General features: G+C 40.3%; 1 protein-coding gene across 2 annotated transcripts in view; it reads left to right on the top strand.

Moving 5' to 3' along the window:
• Nucleotides 1-3,003: 3,003 nt before the first annotated feature.
• The window catches only part of HLF (HLF transcription factor, PAR bZIP family member), a 44,350-nt gene continuing 25,707 nt past the window's right edge, over nt 3,004-21,646 (top strand). Inside the window, exons 1-2 of one of the 2 annotated variants that reach the window (XM_048817705.2) lie at nt 3,004-3,490; nt 5,143-5,478. In XM_048817705.2, coding sequence (XP_048673662.1) covers nt 3,385-3,490; nt 5,143-5,478 — 442 coding nt within the window. In that variant the 5' untranslated portion in view covers nt 3,004-3,384. The remainder of the gene's footprint in view (nt 3,491-5,142; nt 5,479-21,646) is intronic. The other variant, XM_048817706.2, reaches the window with a different exon arrangement.

Genomic DNA, 21,646 nt, shown 5'->3' with positions numbered 1-21,646 from the left:
AAAAAAGCTGTTGTGTGAAATTGTGGTAACATGGTTAGTACCTAGATACCAGAATGATTTGGGTGCTTCATAAATAGACTAGATAAATATAGGTTTCAGAGTAACAGCCGTGTTAGTCTGTATTCGCAAAAAGAAAAGGAGTACTTGTGGCACCTTAGAGACTAACCAATTTATTTGAGCATGAGCTTTCGTGAGCTACAGATGCATCCGATGAAGTGAGCTGTAGCTCACGAAAGCTTATGCTCAAATAAATTGGTTAGTCTCTAAGGTGCCACAAGTACTCCTTTTCTTTTTTAGATAAATATAATGTCACTTCACCCACACCTCATCTAGCATTCTCATGTGTCAACAAAATGAAACCGCAGTGTAAAAACTATTGGGGTTTTTTTTTTTGGGTGTTCACTGTAAAAATGTCTCTCAGTCCATTGAACTAAACTTTGTTACAAACAAGAATTTTTATGTTTGTTACTGACTTTGGGGTGGAGGGAGGGACCCGCTTAGCTGCAGAGTTTGAAAGCGCCGTTCTATTGGCAACTGCCAAGAGCTAGATATACTTGGTCCTTCAAATTCCACAACAGGGAGTGAAGCCCTGGTTGGAGTGTGAACCAACAGGTACAGGAATGTTCCCAAGTAGGAAAAATTAACGACAAAAGGAATCACCTGCTTCCAAATCAGCAGCATTCTGTTCTGTCCTAGCTTTGAGCTGATCTCATTTGCAACTGCTCCAGCCGCTTTCACTTATCTTTTCAGTGTTTCCAGCTCTTTCAGTTGTCTCCTGAGTCCTGCAGTATTTGCTGTTTTTCCTTTAGTGTTGCAGAGAAGAGCTGGAAAAAAATGGACCCTAAAGGCTCAAAAATCTAAAGACAAATAAAGAGAATCCAAAATGTATTTTTTAAGCTCATAAACGTTAAGCCAACTGTTTTTGTTTGGGTATTTTTGGTGGGCTGACCCATGATTTTTGCGTGCTTGGGGTTGACAATACTACAGTATATATTTTCCTCTTCAAATGCAGTGGAAGCTTGGGGAAGGAGGGTGTCAACACCTCATCGGATAGGCACCTAAGTAATCCTCTCACCCTTGTCTGATGAGTCCCACTGCAATGTTGATATTTGCATTTAAGCTGCTGTGCGTGTGTGAAAGTTTTTTTTGTTCCAGATATGCTCTGGGCATGTTCTCCTGCTCTGATGCATCAGGATAAGTCAAACATTCAAACTCATTCACATTCCTCCTGGTTACTGTGGAAGCTAATTGAACACTGCTTGGAACCCTCCAATGCAAGCCGGGGATCAATGGGGAGAGAGATAGAGAGTCACAAAGTAATAAATGGATGGTGGTATGTAGGCAAAATTATTGCTGCCCAAGGGTGCGCTCCCTTCTGCAGAAATAGCAAGTGGGGAATTGATTCCACTAGGATAACTGAGGGCAGAATTGGGCTCGATGACTCCTAAAAAAAAGTAAAGGAGGACTTGTGACACCTTAGAGACTAACAAATTTATTTGAGCATAAGCTTTCGTGAGCTACAGCTCACTTCAACGGATGCATGTAGTGGAAAATACAGTAGGGGGATTTTATATACTGTGACAAAGTTCCTGCTCTACCTTGGTGGGTCTTGCGCTTATTGGCGGATTTGCTCGCCTTGGAGTTTCACGGCAGCCCTCAGCTTGGCCGTTTTTCTGAATTCACAGTCCAGGTCGACTCCTCCTGTGTCTGACCAGGAGTTGGGAGGATTTGGGGGGAACCCGGGCCCGCCCTCTACTCTGGGTTCCAGCCCAGGGCCCTGTGGAATGCAGCTGTCTAGAGTGCCTCCTGGAACAGCTGTGCGACAGCTACAATTCCCTGGGCTACTTCCCCATGGCCTCCTCCCAACACCTTCTTTATCCTCACCATAGGACCTTCCTCCTGGTGTCTGATAATGCTTGTACACCTCAGTCCGTGTTCTCACTCCCAGCTCCTAGTGCCTCTTGCTCCCAGCTCCTCACACGCACACCACAAACTGAAGTGAGCTCCTTTTTAAAACCCAGGTGCCCTGATTAGCCTGCCTTAATTGATTCTAGCAGCTTCTTGATTGGCTGCAGGTGTTCTAATCAGCCTGTCTTAATTGTCTCCAGAAGGTTCCTGATTGTTCTGGAACCTTCCCTGTACCTTACCCAGGGAAAAGGGATCTACTTAGCCTGGGGCTTATATATCTGCCTTCTGTTACTCTCCTATAGCCATCTGGCCCGAACCTGTTACAATATACAGAGAACATGAAACAATGGGTGTTACCATACACACTGTAATGAGAGTGATCAGGTAAGCTGAGCTATTACCAGCAGGAGAGAAAAAAAAAACCTTTTGTCGTGATAATCAAGATGGGCCATTTCCAGCAGTTGACAAGAACGTGTGAGGAACAGTAGGGGGAAAAATAAACATGGGGAAATAGTTTTACTTTGTGTAATGACACATCCATTCCCAGTCTTTATTCAAGCCTAATTTAATGGTGTCCAGTTTGCAAATTAATTCCAATTCAGCAGTCTCTTTCCCCATGTTTATTTCCTCCCCCCCTCCACTGTTCCTCACACGTTCTTGTCAGCTGCTGGAAATGGCCCACCTTGATTATCACTACAAAAGGGTTTTTTTCTCTCCTGCTGGTAATAGCTCACCTTACCTGATCACTCTCGTTACAGTGTGTATGGTAACACCCATTGTTTCATGCTCTCTGTGTATATAAAATCCCCTTGCTGTATTTTCCACTGCATGCATCCAATGAAGTGAGCGGTAGCTCACGAAAGCTTATGCTGAAATAAATTTGTTAGTCTCGAAGTCCTCCTTTTCTTTTTGCGGATACAGACTAACAGGGCTGCTACTCTGAAACCTAAAATAAAGTAAATCACAGCGCGCGCACACAGGTGGAAAATGCATTAAGGTGGTGACAGGAAACGCAATTGCATTGTAACTGTATCCGTGGGGACTTAGACCAGCGGGGGGAGGAGCTGCCAGCTATCCCTGGAGCGGTGCTGGGCTTTGACGTCATTCTTGGCAGTGTCTGTCTGCACATGGCTGGGCGAATGATCTGAGCGGTGTGTGCCTGGGCGGAGGAAGCAGCTGCCTGTGTTGTTGTTGTTGTTGGGTTGGTGTGTGAGAAAGGGGGCAAGAGCAGAAGAGGCTGGGGTAGCTCTGGCCAGGCCTGCTCGAACGAGCTGTAACTTCTCCCCCCAGTCCCCAGCTCCAGCGACACTGGGGATTTCTATGTCAGAGTAGCAGCCGTGTCAGTCTGTATCCGCAAAAAGAAAAGGAGGACGGGTGGCACCTTAGAGACGAACAACTCTATTTGAGCATAAGCTTTCGTGAGCTACAGCTTCTGGAGATTTTTAGTCTTCTTTTATTTGAAAGGCGACAGAGAAAATGTCTCGACCTCTCCCTTTGAACCCAACTTTCCTACCTCCGACTTATGGGGTGCTGAAATCCCTGCTGGAGAACCCACTCAAGCTGCCGCTGAATCACGAAGACGGTGAGGCGCAGAAAGTTGCTTGTGTATAAATTTTGGGGGGGGGGGGGCGAGTCACAGGAATGTTAAATGCAACGTAATATTGTAACTCGTTAGTCCCAAGTGCATGCAGGTCAGGATGATAGTGCCAAGCGTCTGCGTTTCCAGTGCCGAATTCCACTGTTTCATCTGTTCAATAAATTTCCTCTTGAGAGTTCTGCAGAGTTAGAAAAGCAGATATAAATAGGAAGAAACCTGCCTACCGTTCAGCTGTAAATCCCAGGAAAAATTAGGTTTTGCAAGGAGATTCGAATACTTATATTCTTTAGATAAAGATAGTCTGATACGAATAATAAGCATGACCAATAAGTAATGAAAGACAACTGTCTTTCTTTTGAATCAATACATAGCAATCTCTTTCTAGCTAGGTGACGGGCACTAAATTGTATGTCTTCAGAAAATAAATAAAATAAATTCCATCTGTACTGAATGAAGACGGACTTATTAGGAAGGAGCAGACAGCACATCTTCAAAATTTCCTTCCAGAAATGAGTATATATTCTGGGTGACTGACGTTTGAGCATTTTGGGGGGGGGGGAGGGGGTTTGTGACCATTTTATTTCCTGACTTTGCACCCTCTTTTTAATGAACGTGTGTAAAACGTATTTGTGTGAATAGTAACTAATAAGAATTTTAAAGCTGAAAAGTTGCAACTTACACTTTTGGGGGATGATAAAATAATGCAAACATAATAGGATTTTATCAAGTGTGTTTTTATTACAAAAGTGTGTGTTACTTAGAAAACGTACATACTTCCTGCAACATCTATGGATTCTGTTCCTAAAGGGAATATAAATAGGAAAAAAAACTATAATAATTTAGACTCTAGCAAATCAAGGGGCTAAATCTTCTTCTTAAAATGTATGGTATAATAGTGTCTTGTTAATTTTTAGTAGGAGTTTAAAGCATTTTCCAAAGTAAGAGTGAATAAAGGCACTTTGTTATGTTGTTTTACAATTAGTGGATTCTTAATATTTCAGTCTAGGATTTTTCTTAATTTATTTACCTGTTTTTACATCTCTCGAGTGTATTTATCCCAACATATTTTAATCATTATTGTAAACATATACAGCAGAAAATGAAGTAGCTTAACATTATTTTGAATTCTACAGACGATAGATATATTGTGTTATTACTTATTATGGGCCCGATTCTGCAACCTCAAAGCAAGCAAAACAACTCCAGCTCAATGGCTGATTTGTTGTTTAAGGACTGCAGGATTGGGCCCTTTTATTTAATAATGTTAAGATATTTGGGGGTTTTAGATGAAAACTGTTCCTTTCAAACACAATAAAATACCTGGCAACATCTGCCCTATAACTTGCTTTGTGGATTAGTACAGACACTCTCAAGAAATCCGTGAGCATTTATTTAAAGCTCACACTGAATGCTGCTGAATTGTTAACTAAAAATAGACCAAACTGATGAAAATATGCCTACATTCAGTTCATGGTCATTTGGTTCGACCTTTTAATTCTGTGCAAGACGAAAAGAATCAAAGGACTTGTGTATGTGATGAGATGTTAGGTTCTTAAAACAGGAGACAGTGGAAAATATCTTCTTGAAAATAATAATTAACTACTCAGCACTTACATCTTTATTGTGTTTTTTATAAGCATTTGGTAAAGAAAAAGACAAAGAAAAGAAGCTAGATGATGACAGCACCAGCGCCTCAGTCCCACAGTCAGCTTTCTTGGGGCCAACGTTATGGGACAAGACCCTGCCATACGATGGAGACACTTTCCAGTTGGAATACATGGACCTGGAAGAATTCCTCTCGGAAAATGGAATTCCACCCAGTCCAGCCCAACATGACCACAGTCCACACCAGCCAAATCTCCAGCAAGCTACCTCAGCAGCACCCTCTGTCATGGACCTCAGCAGCAGGGCATCTACATCAGTCCATCCGGGCATGGTGTCTCAAAATTGCATGCAGAGCCCAGTCAGACCAGGTAATCAGCCATAAGACCTTCCCTAGGGGCTCTTAAATGAGCCAGGCAAACAAATGAAAAAAAGTAAATAATTATTTCTGACCACATGATTGACACTGGCAACATAGAGAAGTCCAGCATGAAGCAAATAATGAGGGCTGTCAAGCGATTACAAAAATTAATCATGATTAATTGCACGATTAAAAAGATTATTCACGTGATTAATCGCACTGCTAAACAAAAATAGAATACCATTTAAATATTTTTGGATGTTTTCTACATTTTCAAATATTTTTATTTCAATTACAACACAGAATACAAAGTGTACAGTGCTCACTTTGTATTTTTTATTACAAGTATTTGCACTGTAAAAAAACAAAAGAAATCATATTTTTCAATTCACCTAATTCAAGTACTGTAGTACAATCTCTTTATGATGAAAGTTGAACTTACAAATGTAGAACTATGTATAAACAAACAAATCTGCATTCACAAATAAAACAATGTACAATTTTAGAGCCTGCAAGTCCACTCAGTCCTACTTCTTGTTCAGCCAATCATTCAAACAAGTTTGTTTACATTTGCAGGAGATAATGCTGCCTGCTTCTTGTTTACAATGTCACCCGAAAGTGAGAACAGGTGTTCTCATGGCACTGTTGTAGCCGGCATCGCAAGATATTTAGGTGCCAGATGTGCTAAAGATCCATATGTCCCTTTTTGCTTCAACCACCGGTCCAGGGGACGTGCGTCCATGCTGATGACGGGTTCTGCTCAATAACAATCCAAAGCAGTGCGGACCGACGGATGTTCATTTTCATTATCTGAGTCAAATGCCAACAGCAGAAGGTTGATTTTTCTTTATTCGTGGTTTGGGTTCTGTAGTTTCCGCATCTTGCGGAAAAAAGTTGCTCTTTTAAGACTTCGGAAAACATGCTCCACACCTCGTCCCTCTCAGATTTTGGAAGGCACTTCAGGTTCTTAAACTTTGGGTCGAGTGCTGTAGCTGTCTTTAGAAATCTCACATTGGTACCTTCTTTGCGTTTTGTCACATCTGCAGTGAAAGTGTTCTTAAAATGAACAACATGTGCTGGGTCATCATCCGAGACTGCTATAAAATGAAATATATGGCAGAATGCAGGTAAAATAGAGCAGGGGATATACAATTCTCCCCCAAGGAGTTCAGTCACAAATGTAATTGACACAATATTTTTTTAACGAGCATCATTAGCATGGAAGCATGTCCTCTGGAATGGTGGCCGAAGGATTAAGGGGCATGCGCATGTTTTGCATATCTGGCAAGTAAATACCTTGCAATGCCAGCTACAAAAGTGCCATGCAAATGCCTGTTCTCACTTTCTGTTGACATTGTAAATAAGAAGAAGGCAGCATTATCTCCTGTAAATGTAAACAAACTTGTTTGTCTTAACGATTGGCTGCACAAGAAGTAGGACTGAGTGGACTTGTAGGTGCTGAAGTTTTACATTGTTTAGTTTATGAGTGCAGTTATGTAACAAAAAAATCTATATTTGTAAGTTACACTTTCATGATAGAGATTGCACTACAGTGCTTGTATGAGGTGAATTGAAAAACACTATTTCTTTTGTTTATCATTTTTACAGTGCAAATATTTGTAATCAAAAGTAATATACACTTTGATATCAATTACAACACAGAATACAATATATATGAAAATGTAGAAAAACATCCAAAATATGTAATAAATTTCAATTGGTATTCTATTTTGTTTAACCGTGCAATTAAAATTGCGAGTAATTGCAATTAATTATTTTAATCCCGATTAATTTTTTTTAGTTAATCGTGTGAGTTAACTGTGATTAATCGACAGCCCTAATAATAATCTCGAGAAATGCTAACCAGCTGTGCAGAAATTTTTGCTTAAATTTTGTCAAGAATCTGTGGGAATTCCATGGAAAATTGCCTGTCATCTGTTTCCTACTGGTAACCTAGCTATTGACAGGCTAAAAATACAAACAGAAGTAAAAATAGTAATACACAGATGCCACAATGTAAAATGAACAGGAGAAGAAAAAGGGAGAAAGAGCGCAAGAGAATTCGTACAGTAAACAGGACCATATTCATTAAGACAGAAGAAAATTCAGCTGTCATTTCAGTGGTAATATTAGGGAGGAAGGTTCTTGTTTGTAATGTTGGCCATATCATTGTATGTCCTATACTCCTGTAATATGCCAGGCAAAAAGCACACACAATAAAATATGGAGAAGTAATAGTTAAACATCAGGCAAGACATAAATCACAAACATTTACATCAGGTTCTGATCTGTTACACTAGTGTAAATCCAGAGTGTAATTATTGACTTCAGTTGAGTTACATGAGACAAACCTACAGAATCCTGTCTTCCCAGTATCCTTTCTTCTGACCCTGGCCAATGCCAGGTGCTTCAGAGGGAATGAACAGAACAGGTAATCACCAAGTGATCCATCCCCTGTCATCCACTCCCAGCTTCTGGCAAAAAGAGACTAGGGACACTCAGAGCAGTGTTGCATCCCTGCCCATCCTGGCTAATAGTCATTGATGGACCTATCCTCCATGAACTTATCTAATTCTGCTCTAAGCAATAGGCAGAGAAGGAAACATCTTAAGGCTGGATTTTGATCATAGAGCCTAATTCAAAACCATTTGATGTCAATGGGAATTTTTCACTGCAGACCCTTAGTATCTCTAAAGGAGTTATACCAGTGTTAGAGATGGAAACCTGGTGCAAAATATCAACAGTTTGGTGGAAATGGAGCAGTAAGAAGCCTTATGTTTTCAAATAAAGTGGCATATTCTTACTAAACTTTGATTGTGACCTTACACTCATACAACATCTGAGAAAGTAAACTTTGCTGCTGGGAGCAGGAAACTGCTCCTCTCCCCTCCGGTTGACCACTTGCCATGCGCAGCATGCAGTGCCTTTGTTAGAACCATCTGTTAAAGAAGCAAAATAAATAAATAGAATGACAGTAGTTTGGGAGGAAAAATAAATGTACAAAAATCACATGAATTGGCAAAATTTATTTCTTATTTAAAAAAATATAAAGCTGTGAACAGTGTTTTGGGCCCAAGCTGGGAAGTTATTCTGTGATTTTCATTTACTCACCTTGACACTGGCTAGTTCTTGTGAAACTGGTTTTTTCCCTCAGTTTTAAGGGGCCTCAGAGTTTAGAGTTAACAGTAATTGATACCACTCTCCCAGAGTAAATAACACTTAGAGTTAGCAAGAAGAAAAAACACCCCTACTTTTCTTGAGATATTTGTAACAAGCCATTTTGCCCACAACGTGTGTTTTCTCTCTCTCTATCTCACACGTGCGCACACACAAAATTAAGAAGTGATTATGCCTTGCCATTCTTTTTTCAGAAGCCCCTGAAAGTGAGCCAGCCTTTTAATGATCACCTGTCAGATTGTATTTGTAATTGGAGTTCTGGGTCAGCTGTTTGCATGGTTCTTGCAGCGCATTGATCTTTAGTGTTTTTTCCCCAAGCTGTTTGCAACATTCTTGGGGCTCATAAACTTTTTTCACAAATGCAGTTCTAGATACTTTTTTTTTTTTTATATACTGTTGTAAAAGAAATCCAGATCTCGGGCAGATGGGTGGGTGGATTGGGGGGAAATAGCTGAGACTGCAGTTTTTAAAATTTCATGGCACCTTCTATTGCCGAACAATCATGTAGTTTATTTTTCTCTAGATGAGGAGCTGAGTTCATGTTTGTAAGTCACAATATTTTTTCAGTGCTATAACTGGATGCAGAGTAAAACCAAGTAAATTTTTAAGCAGTAACTTTCTTAAAGACCATGCAAATTCACTGCGTCAATAGATTTTAACATACGTCATTTTATAAACATCTCTATTTTCACAAACTCTGTTTTGAGGAAACATCAGAATTCCAACATGGACTTGAGTATTTGATCTACTTTTAAAATCAGACTACAAATATATTTTAAAAATATAAAACTCTTTAATATTTAAAAATAGCAATTAAAACTGCTATGAAAAGACTTAAACAAATGTTCTGTTCTGAAATATAGAACACATGAGCTGCAGCTAAATTATTATTCATAATGTAAAAAAGCATTAGAATGGAGGCATGCCATTTACACATTACATGTGGATTTTATAGTCTGTTTTTAAAATTGTGCCTTGAGAAAGAAGTCTTAGTTTGATAGTTGTGGGCTTCCTTTTTTTAGTTACCAAAAGGACTTCTGCTTGGTTGTCATGATTTATTTTATTATGACAAGGCACTGGACCAATTAGAATTCAAAAAAGTATTACAAAACCAATTCAAATGCAATTCATATGGTCTTATTGGTGTTGGCAAAACTAAGATGCCAGGGTGATAACTCTACCGCAATTATAATAAAATGTTTATATTCTTTTGTGTTCAGCATGCATTGTCTGGGTTTCATCTTGCGTAATGTTTTTAGTGCTGCCTGTCTTGCAGTGTGGCAGGTAATATATATATAGGGCCAAATCTTGCTCACCTCCCATCAGATGGGCTATTGGTTTAAATGGGTCTGCTCCCATGAGTAAGACAAGCAGAATTTGGCCCATATACGTTGGTGCTAAAATATGTACATGCATACGTGTGTGAGTACTGTGTGTGTGTGTGTATATATATACATGTTTGTGCGGTGGGGCAGAGGCTGAGAGATGTGTATGCATACAACATTCATATACAAGCAACATAAAATGCATTGTTGAAATTATGATAGTACCTATCACATGTATGTGTACTGAAATTTAACCATTGTTTGAATGACACAATTAGCTCCTAAGTACTAATGTATTTTACCACTACTGGAAATGATTCAGAAACGTGCAGTGATATTTGCCAGGGAACTTAGTTGAGCTCAGCAAAGCTAATCTGACCGTAACTGTAAATATGACAGTACAGAATTATAACGGATTAGTTTTCCTTAGGAAAAAAATGCTCCTTTTCTTGTAGTGGACTGTGTATCTTTACATTATGGTTGACAAAAAGATAGGTTCATCAATTTATCATGTGCTCTCTGAGTGAAGAATGAATAAAATAATAATACAACCCAGTAGAGTAAGTGGAGGCTGGATATAAAGGATATAGTTTTTATTTGGATCAAGAGCTATCCAATACAGCGAGTGCTGCAAGATTAGATTCTGGTTGTGATTTTGTTTAATAATGAGGCATAGTGACTGTTCAACTCACCAGTGCAATGTTACATCCTTCGCTAATGTGTAGATGGACTTGGAAATATTTTCTCTTTGCTATAAGGAGCACTTACCTCTGATTAGTTGGTTTAAATCAATGGTCATCTTAAGGACAATGTTTCTACAAAGTTAGTTTTTTAAATTAACTTGTTCACTATGAACGCATTTTGTTGATGCTCCATATTATGTGTTTTCCATCTTTACAGACCTTGTGTTGTCTTTGTCTGTTCTGTAGTAGGAACACAGACCTGGATTTGGCTATGGAGCTGTTTAAAGAATGTTTAACTGCACTTTGCTGTTTTTGTGTGAAGAATGTTGAATGTAATACTTTGCTGTCATCAGGTGATACCTAGTTGGTGATCACAGGCATCTGTTTAACATCTGGCTTTTTATATGTCATCTTTGTAATTTAAATGGATAGTGCAGCTGTCATGAGCGGTCTGTAGAGAGTGGGTAAGGCCACAGGGGGCTCAGTTGAAGCTGGAGTAGGAAGAATTTCCTTACATTTTTGCTTATTCGGTGTATGAATACAGCAGGGATGGAGTGCTGTCATGCACAATCCATGACATAGTTCTTCCCCTTTATTTGCCAGATAAATACTGAACCGAAATGACAAAAATGAGTTACCGTTGGGAAGTTTCCAGTTCTTCCTCTTAACTGTCCGGTTCCAGTACTAGGGACACCAGGCAAAAATAGGCATGGCCTTTCACTTGATCCATCTAGCCTCTCAACACCATATACAGAGTGACTTAATCAGTGGCCTAGTCCAAGGAGGGGTATGTTTTAACACCCCTTAATTCTGGTTTGCCTTTTCCCTCCCATATATCTTAATATTCCCTCCTCTTCCAGAACAAATTTTCACAATTCAAGGATTTACATAGTCCCAGCAGACAGATATGCACTCAACCTCCTCCTAAGATGTAATGCAATGACTAGGTGCATGGTCCATGCCATGAGCCCCCTTACTGAGAGGCTGAGGACACCACCTCCCTGTGAATTTCTTGAACCTTGGACAGCACGTGGAAGTGACCAGCAGAGCCATCAAGCAAGCCCCGTACTGAGTGCTGCTTCTTCCCATTGACTCTCCCATGAAGGCTCCTCTGAGTGGCTGTTGCCTGCATGACCATGTGTTTTAGGCACGTGGCACTGCCCTGTGTAGCCTGCTCAGCATGACTTTTGCTAGAACAGCAGCAAGCCCAGGTTAGGCTGTTTGTTCCTGCCACGATCAGCTGATAGTGAAATGACAGCGAAATGGAAAGGTTTAACTGCATGGGCCTCGTGTACCAGGGAAATGTAATAGGCAGAAGATCCTCAACAAACGGTTTGGGATCAAAGAAAAAAGATACAGAGTACATTTTGGCCAGTATAAAAATAGACTCTCTTGCATTACAAGAAAAAAAAATTCTGAATGCACAAGCCGAGCTAATGCTGGAAGCAAGCACTTTGTGTAATATTTGCTGTTAAATTGTAATGATTGTTTAATAGATTCTTTTTTATTTGATCAAGAAATTTAACATATTTAGGGGTTAAAAAGTAAACAAGACGGACGTTCTCCTTTTTGTGTGATAATTTGGAAATATACAGGGCCTGAGTTTGCAAACCTCACATGGAGTAGCTTTTACCAAATGAATGAGACTACTTGTTTGAGTAAGTGCAACTCAAGGTAAGTAAGGATTGCCCAATGGGGGCGACAAGCGTGATTTATTTCTAGAGAGACGTTTCAGGGGTGTCTGAGAGCAACCTGTATGTGTCATGATCATCAGAGTAAGGTGAATTTCTAAGAGCCTTGTTTCACATCTCTAAATGTGGTGCAGTGTTTGACTAGTTCAGTTATTTGACTTTTTAAGAAGCCAGGGTATCCTGAAGGCTTCACATATTGTTTCATGATATGGTTAGGAGAGGGGACATCATCAGGTATATGCGAAGAAGACATGGATTAGACATCTGATTAGAAGTAGCTCAGAGTAAACATTAAATTGTTCAATGTTTATTTATTTGGCAGTAGACTGGCAAAGTGGGAGATGGCTATGGCCAGATTCTGCCCAGTTAATCACACTGATGAGGAGTTTACTCCTCAAGTATTCCTATTGATTTTGATGAGGCCATGTATAGTGACATAGCCATGGCACTGTATCTGTGCTGGCATAACCTCATAGGGTAGGTGTAGCCTACAGTGACAGAAGGGGTATTTTCCATCACTGTAGGAACACCACCTCACTGAGCAGTGGGCGACAGAAACATTCTTCCACCGACCTAGCTGTGTCCACACTGTGGGTGAGTTCAGCATGACTATGGCGCGTATGGGGGTGGATTTTTCATACCTTTGAGCGCTGTCGCTATTGCAATCTAAGTTTTCAGTGTAGACCAGGCCTGAGGTGCTGCTCAGCAGAAGAAAGGGGTTGCGCAAACGAGCACTTTGTTTGTCCCCGATCAACTCTAAGGGGCGTGGGAGACCGGAAGCGTTCTCCTGTCTTTCTGGATTTTCTGTGAGAGGTGGTAGCTAATGGTCGTTTCTGTATGTTCTAAGAACAGTGTGAAAAGACACTCTCATGATCAGTTAAGAGTGCTTTGGAGCACTGTATAATCAGAAGCTCTCATTGGCTGGTGGTGCATTGCCAGGGATTTATTTAACAGGCATATTAGTAACTAAAAATGATGTTTTTAAAAAATAAACATTTCATTAAAACAGTCTCACTTTCCTCAGTGGTTAAAAGGTTATGAATTCCAGACAAGTTCCAGAAAAGCCTGGGATGGATAGAAAAGCAGTATCTTAGCCAACCAGTACCCAGAGACACACATGCTATGATCTTTAGCATATAAAATGTTCTGGATAGTGCAAGAGCTAGAAAACCACAAATGGAAAAATATTCAGTGCATCAGATTCAGTGGTGTTTAGTGGAGTAAATTACACTTTAATTTACTTCTCTTGGTTGTTTTTCCTACTGTAGCCCCCTCCTTGGCATGGAATTTACAATATGCCCATTGAATTCCAGATTGGTGCAAATTACATATTTTGCCACTTACTCCTGCGTTCTGCCAAATGTACACCCTGGTTTACATCACTGCTGTTACTGGCCCAGAGCCATCACAGGAGTTGCACCTGTTACTCTGGGCTGCATTTGAGCCAAACATTTGAAGGGCCAAATTCTGCATGGAATTACATCACATATGAACCCATTTTTTAGCTGCTTTGACACTGAGCCCTATTCCATTGCCTCAGGTTTCCGTTTGTAGCCGTGTCTTAATCTTTTGCTTTTAAATATGGTAATGTTCTTCTGTTTGGATGAAATTTCATTTATTATTCACAAGCATGCCAGAGCGGTAGCATTTGCTCTCCCCCTTCCCGCCCCCCCCATTTAGGATGGTAAAACCCCAATCTTATTGGGGCCAGGGAAAACTCTCTTAGTTCTTCAGTGCTTAATTGGAGATGAAACACAGATAATTACTGAAACAAAATGTACCAGGTGCCTACAAATCAGCATGTTCCTTCAATTAGTTCAATTAGTGTACATTTGTCATAAACAGATGCCAGAATGAGCTACAGCAGTAAATCATCTGTGACAAAGTGTCCTCCTAAAAAATGTACATGCATAAATGGACAGGCACAAATATATTGTTTGGTGGTAGGGATGGCAATGACTTCTTTTCCAATTAGACATAGGTATCTCAGTCTGCTATAAACTCTTTACTCTGGAACACGGCTGGGAACAATAGGTCAAAGATTAAGTAGTTCATTGCAAAACTGGTTGGTGCTCCTGAATTTAATAAACAAATGGATAAACATGTCTCTTAATTCATAGCAAATCCATTACTTCGTACGGCAAGCATTGGACCACACTCTTTCTCAAGTGCTTACAGGCTCCCCTACTGGCTCAGTACCTGCGCATGAAAATGACTACATTTCAAATAGCCTGGTCACTCTGTAATTGCAGTACAGATGAAAACATTAAAACCAAACACCAAGTGCTGTCTAAACAGAATCTAAGTAGTGATTGCTTTCATGGTTTTATTTTCTAAGCGGGAAAAGAGACTGTAACTCTTTTTTTTTTTTTTTTTTCTTTTTTTTCCAAACGGAGGAAACAAACATGATGTGAAACAGATTCTAAACACAGCACTCCTGCGTAGCTCATTTGAAGGAGTAGCCGATGAAGTTACCAAAGTCATAGTGCTCAATCCTCCAAGAGCAGAATGTCGCACTGGCCTTCAAAATGTTTAATACAGGGAGTCAGTCAAAAAAGGAAAAGAGGAGGAATCATGAAATAGCTTGATCTTAAATTCTGCAACTTGCAATTTCAAGATCTCACGTCTAACAATGTGCAAAAGGGTAACGCCAGGTTGAAGTATGACAGGTAAATTTGGGTCTGAAATGAGGTGCATCATCGAGAAGTACAATGATAATATCAAGCGATTAAATTCTAACTCTTGCTACATATGAGCTAGGCACGTCCTAAGGGCTAAATCCTGTTCCTTTTTAAAGCTGGGATGCTAACTGGCTTAGTTCCAGGGACTCTTCAGAGATCAGGCAAAGGGAATATTCCGTCTTTCAGCTGTTACTGACGTCTCAAGGAGTCTCGTCTTTACAGCAGCTGTACCTCAATGCAAGGGGGGCATTTGATGTACACAGTGTTGCTAACTCTTGCAATCTTATCACAAGTTTCTCAGTATATGGGTTTTTTTTTTTTTCCCTCCTGGAGTCTTGTGATGATATGCGAATCTTGGCTTCCTTTTTAAAATGTCAATTTCTAGTCCTCGTGGCTGTAGAGAAAATCTTCAAAACACTGAATTCTAAAAGGTAAAGAGATCCCAATACTCATTTTTAAAAGTCATTTTTTTAAGCCATCTGCATGACTTCTTGAGGCCTGACTCACAGTTTATAATGCTTTGGTGTGGTAATATTGTCTGTGTATTGTAAAATTCAGCTGCCTCAGCTTATCCTGTCTCCCCTCTGTACTTGGGCAGTGGGAACCATTACAGAGGATAGCTTTAGACTGTCCTCACAGGCTTTTAGCATCCTGTTTCCCACTTTGTGAAGCAGAACCACCCCAGTTCTGTAGTTGAGGGCAGCTTGCTGAAATGTCTCTGTTCTCAGCCATGTCCCATTTCAGTTTGGTGCCTGTGATCTTGAGCACCTCATCTTATCACAGCTGCTGCAATATCAGTAGTGGGAAAATGTTTGTGGGGAGGTGTCCGAGTGACCTTGTATATACGTCTTGCCATCCAATCTCCAAAATATACATCTACCAGCCCTTTCCACCTTATGCAGCATGTTTTAATCAGTGTAAATTTCCACTCATAGGCTGGGGCATGGAGGGGGTCGGTTAGGAATCAATAAGAAACATGGTGGAAGTGGGCTAGAAACAGGGACTGAGGAAAGCTAGGTCGTTAGCGGGATAAAGGAGAGAGAGATTTGTTTTCTTGTGGGTTTTAAAAAATTGTGTAATTGAAGAATTGGATTAACCTGATATGACTTTCTGTTTTTCTGCCAGATTAGATATGTTGAGTTTCTTGGCATGGAGCACTGTACAGTACGTTGTGTGCTGTAAATATGGGTGTGTCGGTAGAAAGCTTTAATGACACAACAGCCTTGCAGCATAATGTAGTACATCAGTATAGTACTGGGCAGATTTTCCTTTTTTCCTCTTGCTTTTTAATCTACTCTGTATTATGTTTCCAACATACAATCAAGTCACTTGAAGACCAACTTCTGACATACCAAAAAATCTTTGGATCTAGTAATGGCATCATAAAAGGGCATGTGAAGTGAGGAAGGACTGGTATATAAAAAGTAATGCTTTGAAAGAGAGTCGGGACTGTTCCCTGGACACAAAGATACAGTTTACAGGGAAATGTTGTGAATGTTTTTTATTTTATAATTGTGTCTTAAGATGTTGCCTATTCCCAGGGGAATTTTGCACCAAAAAATTAAAAATTCTGTGCACAGTATTTTAAAATTCTGCATATTTTATTTGTTAAAATAACGCAGTATAACCCTGCTGGTTTCAATTATTTTGGTAATTTATTTAAACTGCAATACAATGAATGAAGAATAGGAGCGGGGCGCACTGCAGGAAAACCCCAAGCCCCCTCTGTCTAATAGTAATGTAGCTAGTATTGACCCTTTACTTCTAGTTATTTAGTCAACAAATATATGCTCAGTGTTACATCGCAGGCAACTGAAGAGCAAACTTGGGCTGGGGACTCAACTCACAGTTTATATTGGCTACTGACCATCTCTAGAAAGCTCAATAGCAAAAAGTTCATGGAGCACATTTTGTCCAAAAATGTAGACCAGTTCTAATCACTAAAGCACCATAAGCATTCATAAGGCCACAGAGTAAGACACAGAGACTGTGTGACGCAGTGACTGTGTGTGTGTGCTGGCTGCTGGGAAAGATTCTGAGACACCCCGCGCTGTCTCTTTAAGACACTCACTGAAAGCTCTCCTGCTCTGTCCTGAGCCCTGTTGTCTCCCTTCTCCTGCTCTGCAGAGATGGGTCTCAAGGGGGGAGAGAGAGAGAGAGACTCTGCGAGCTGGCTGCTGGGGAAATCTCAGAAACAGTGCACTGTCTCTTTAAGAAAGGCACTCAATCATTCACCCTTCCCCGCAGCAGCTCCACATTTGGAAGAACTTGTATTCAGGGAAATTCATGTTTCTATGTAAATAAAGGGTTGACTAAATATCCTTGTTCATCATCACATTTAATATTATTCAGACCCTTAAAGAAAGAGCAGCACTCCGTTATGGAGAGGGAAGAGGGAGTAGGAGACCTATCCAGGTGGAATAATCAATTCTGGTTTAGGCCAGTTGGAAGGAAAAGGTCATGTTTCTTAGCTCCCTGTTGCTATAGTTCCTGACTCTAATCAGCCACGCAACGAAATATTGAACTAGCTCTTTGGATGATACATTTTCTGAAGAAGTGCTAGGATGGGACTTTTTTTTTAGTTGTTCCTTAATTTGTTCTCTCTTTGAGGACAATGCAGATTCAGTGTATGATAACGGGCATTCGGTTTGTACCTATATAACCCATAGGTTAAAATGAGAGAACTCAGAATTGAGTCCATTTAAAGATAATCCAAGCACCTGCATTCTGAAAAGGTTTAGTTGAAAACTTGCAAAAGTGGCCACTGATGTTGGGTGCCTGTATTTTGGGTGCCAGCTTGAAACACCTCAGGCCTTGGCTCCAATTGGAGTTGTTTGGCCCATCTGAAAACCAGACCACAGGTGTCACAACTAAGGGACCCCCCAAATTTGGGCATCTAGAAATCATTGGTCACTTTTGAAAAAGCGGACCTTTCTATTGTATTGGGCCTCTACTGCAGTTTTTGCTGTGTTAGGAAACTTTGGAAAACTGTCTGGTCACTCAGTTGTGTCAGCCACAAGGTTGTTAAAAATCATTGTTAAAAACCATTCTCAAGACTAGTAGACTCTGGCAGTCATGTCATCCTTGGGTCCTGCACCCACTCATCACTTAGGGTAGTAAATTGTCTGCTTGCTAAACAGACTGAGCCAAGACACTTTCAATACCCATTGTAGAAAGTCATGCTAGTTTTCCAGGATAGACCCTAGGAGGTATCTAGTCTCAAAAAAGTTTTGTTTTGTTTTTAAACAAACTTATGACCCATAACACTGGTTGGGAAAACTGTGTTAGCAGAAACCCTGTTAAAAAAAAAAAGGTTTCCCAAGAGGGAAAACTGCTGGTTAGATGGGGCTTTAATAACAGGTTTTGTGGACTTTCAGTTCCAGAATATTTAATCTGATTCTTAGAAGGACATTAAAAAATTGAGTAGTCTACACAAAACAGCACAGAGAGATGAAACGCATACTCCGTACTCTCTCAAATCCCAGTGGAAGTTTGCTTGAGTAAGGTTTGCAAAATCAAGTCATCGATGTAGTTTAATGTATGAAATCATAAAAAAAATTAAATGTGCAAATGGATCACTGATATGGAAAGATTCCTCCTTTTTTAAAAAAAAAAAAGTCTCATCTTCAGCAGTGTTTTTAACAGGCAGTTATATGCCTACTTGTCTAAATGCATCTGATTTTGCATTAGATGACTCACATGTGGCTAAATTTGGCAGTGGTTCCGTGGTTGCTCAATGCATTTTGTTTTCTGATCTAAACCTCAGCAATCACAATGTAAATATCTTTTTATAGTAAAGTTTTATGAGTTAGAAAAAGCTGATAGATTCCACTTATCGTGGCTTAATTTCTTGCACTGCATCTAAGGAGACAAGAAAACCAAAAGTTTTGTGCACTTGGTTAACTAGTGAGAAAAAATCAAACATGTGAAAAGGAATCATCGGTCAGATAAAAGGAGAGAACTTAGAATATCAGGGTTGGAAGGGACCTCAGGAGGTCATCTAGTCCAACCCCCTGCTCAAAGCAGGACCAATCCCCAATTTTTGCCCCAGATCCCTAAGTGGCCCCCTCAAGGATTGAACTCACAACCCTGGGTTTAGCAGACTAATGCTCAAACACTGAGCTATCCCTCCCCCCAGCTTGTATGTGTCTTTCTGTGATTTCAGGAGCTTCTGCACGTGTCTTGATTATCATCTCATTTCTGTAGTAAGTAAACAGATATATTTTCATTCTGTACCCCTGCTTCTGTTTCATCCTTCGTCATTCTACTCTGCAGCAAGGATATATTTCCTGCGGTCTGGTGCTGGAGGTTTTTCTGTTTTGTTTATACCTGTAACATGCTCTCAGGTATAAGAGAGTGAATCAGCCACATGCTGACACTGCTACTTAGGTCCATTAGTTAAATGCATTACTGCGATTAATATCATCATAACAATAATATCTTACATTTGTAGCATCGTTTATCCCAGGGGCACCCAAAATGTTACTTTGGGTTAAATTGTGCCCCCCTTACTTTGTGAGTAGTCTCATATATTTCATTGGGACTACTTGGGGACTACTTTAAGTAAAGGTATTGGAACCATGAGCATGTGGCCCGTCATCAGATATGTACTTTTATCGTTCTTATACTGGGACAGCTCCTGAGAGGTGATGGGCACTTTTAGCTCCCGTTGACTTTGGGATTTGAGGGCACTCAGCACTTTGCAAGATTTGAGTCCATTTTCAGTCCACTCCTGTGAGGTGCTCAGAATCCTCCTCCGTTGGCAGTTCTCAGTCCCTTTCAGGATTGGAGCCTGTGTGCTGGAGTGACGGTCCCAAGCCCGAGAGGTGCTGATCGTCTGTGACTCCCATTTAAATCCATGAGAGTGAATGGTGCTTGGCACACTTCACAGGACTGGGACCCTAGTTTAATTTACAGCGTTGCCAACACTAACAGTTAAGCAAACCCCTAAATAATTTCTGAAGTTGCTTCTCCTTTTTCTGCTGCACGCCAGTTCATAGCCTCTGGCTTGTTCTTTCCCACTTTCTTACGTTTTCCCAGAGCCACTGCTGTGTACAGTCTGAAGATCACATTTAACCAACACAAGGAAATCGGCTTCACCGTCACGTGGATTAGAATGTGTTCAGTCTGTTCTGCCAGATTGTGGCTAGCTGAGCAAAATACAGCAAAGTGCTGGGCGCTTGGCCAAGCTTTTATTTCAGTTTGGAGCACACAATCACACATATGCAGTTTGGCAGGACATCCACACTAGGATATATTTGGATAGTAATCAATCTTTCTTTCCTTCTTCCCTTCTTTCCTTCCATCCATGCTGGTCATACAACACCACCATTAGTGTTTATCCAGTAGACTCAAGTCCCAGTTCAATGTTCACATTCTGTATACATGTTCGGAACATGTTACAGCCATGACATGGGATGCATTTAGGATGAGGCTATAATTCTACAGCTTGAAAACCAAACTTCTTAACTCTGCCCCCACCCTCCCCACTGCCAGGGTGCCAATGACACAGTTATGCTCTTACTCTTTGAGAGATCAAAAGCTTCTCCAGGATGGATTGAAGGCCAAATATGGAAGGAAGTAGCTTTGCTGGAGCTCTGAAAATAGCAAGAATTGTTAAACTACTATAGTCTGTCCTTGTCTCAAATCTTTTTATACTTTTTTTTTTTAAGTTTTCGTTTTTGTCCCCAGCTGTAAGTGGAAACTACAGCTTGTCAGTGAAAATATTAGTAAATGTCTTGGGGAAAATAGGAGGGTGCAATTAGAATTCTGGAGATGGGCGCGTGTTTCTCTTAAGGTCTCTCTCTCTCCTGCCCCCAACTTGCCTTCCTCTGAAGCTGTTTGCATGCAATCTGACTCACCCATAAAAATAAAGCTGGATTTGATTTTAGCCGTCTAGGAGGCTTTGGGATTCTTGGGGGATAGAGGCTTTATGATGCAAACTCGTTTATTTCTCAGTGAATCAAAAATTGACTTTTCAAAATCCAGTGTATGTTTTGGAAAGTTGGCATTGTGGTCAAAACCCCATCATTTCTGATGATGCCCTTCTAAAAAATACCACAGCCATCCAAAACACGGGTTAGTAGCACGGCTCTGGCATTTGGGGCTGCTATGAGAAAACACTGTAGTATTTTATAAGGGACTATTTCTTGTGATGTGGTTTTGGTTTTTTTTTTATACCTAAAAAATAGTTTTCCTAGACAACTTTTTTGATTGCTTAATGTGAAACTACAGGCTGTGTCTGAACAGATCAACAGACTGAAATAGCTAGTCCCACAATAGCTATTTAGCAGCCTTTCTAAAATCTATACAGAGGGGTCTTGAGAATATATAGCAACCATCACCTCTGCTGGACTCTTCTAAGTTCACAAATGTGTAGAAAAAAGGAAATAGTGGGCCAGATCCTCAGCTGATGCTGATGTAAATCAGCAAAACTGCATCAAAGTCAGTGGAGCTATGCTGATATATGCTAAGGGAATAGCAGGACCATTATCTCTAAAGCTCCTGATTACAAAGTGAAAGGGACACGAGAGATCTCAGAAAATGTGCCACCTTCATAAACTCAGACTTCAGTTAAAATACTGTGTCAAGCTCTGTTGTTACAGGACACTTAAAATATGT

This window comes from Caretta caretta, chromosome 14, assembly GCF_965140235.1.
Source record: "Caretta caretta isolate rCarCar2 chromosome 14, rCarCar1.hap1, whole genome shotgun sequence".
Classification (NCBI taxonomy): domain Eukaryota; kingdom Metazoa; phylum Chordata; order Testudines; family Cheloniidae; genus Caretta; species Caretta caretta.
The sequence above is the reverse complement of the archived record's forward strand: the minus strand, read 5'-3'. Positions and strand labels throughout refer to the sequence as shown.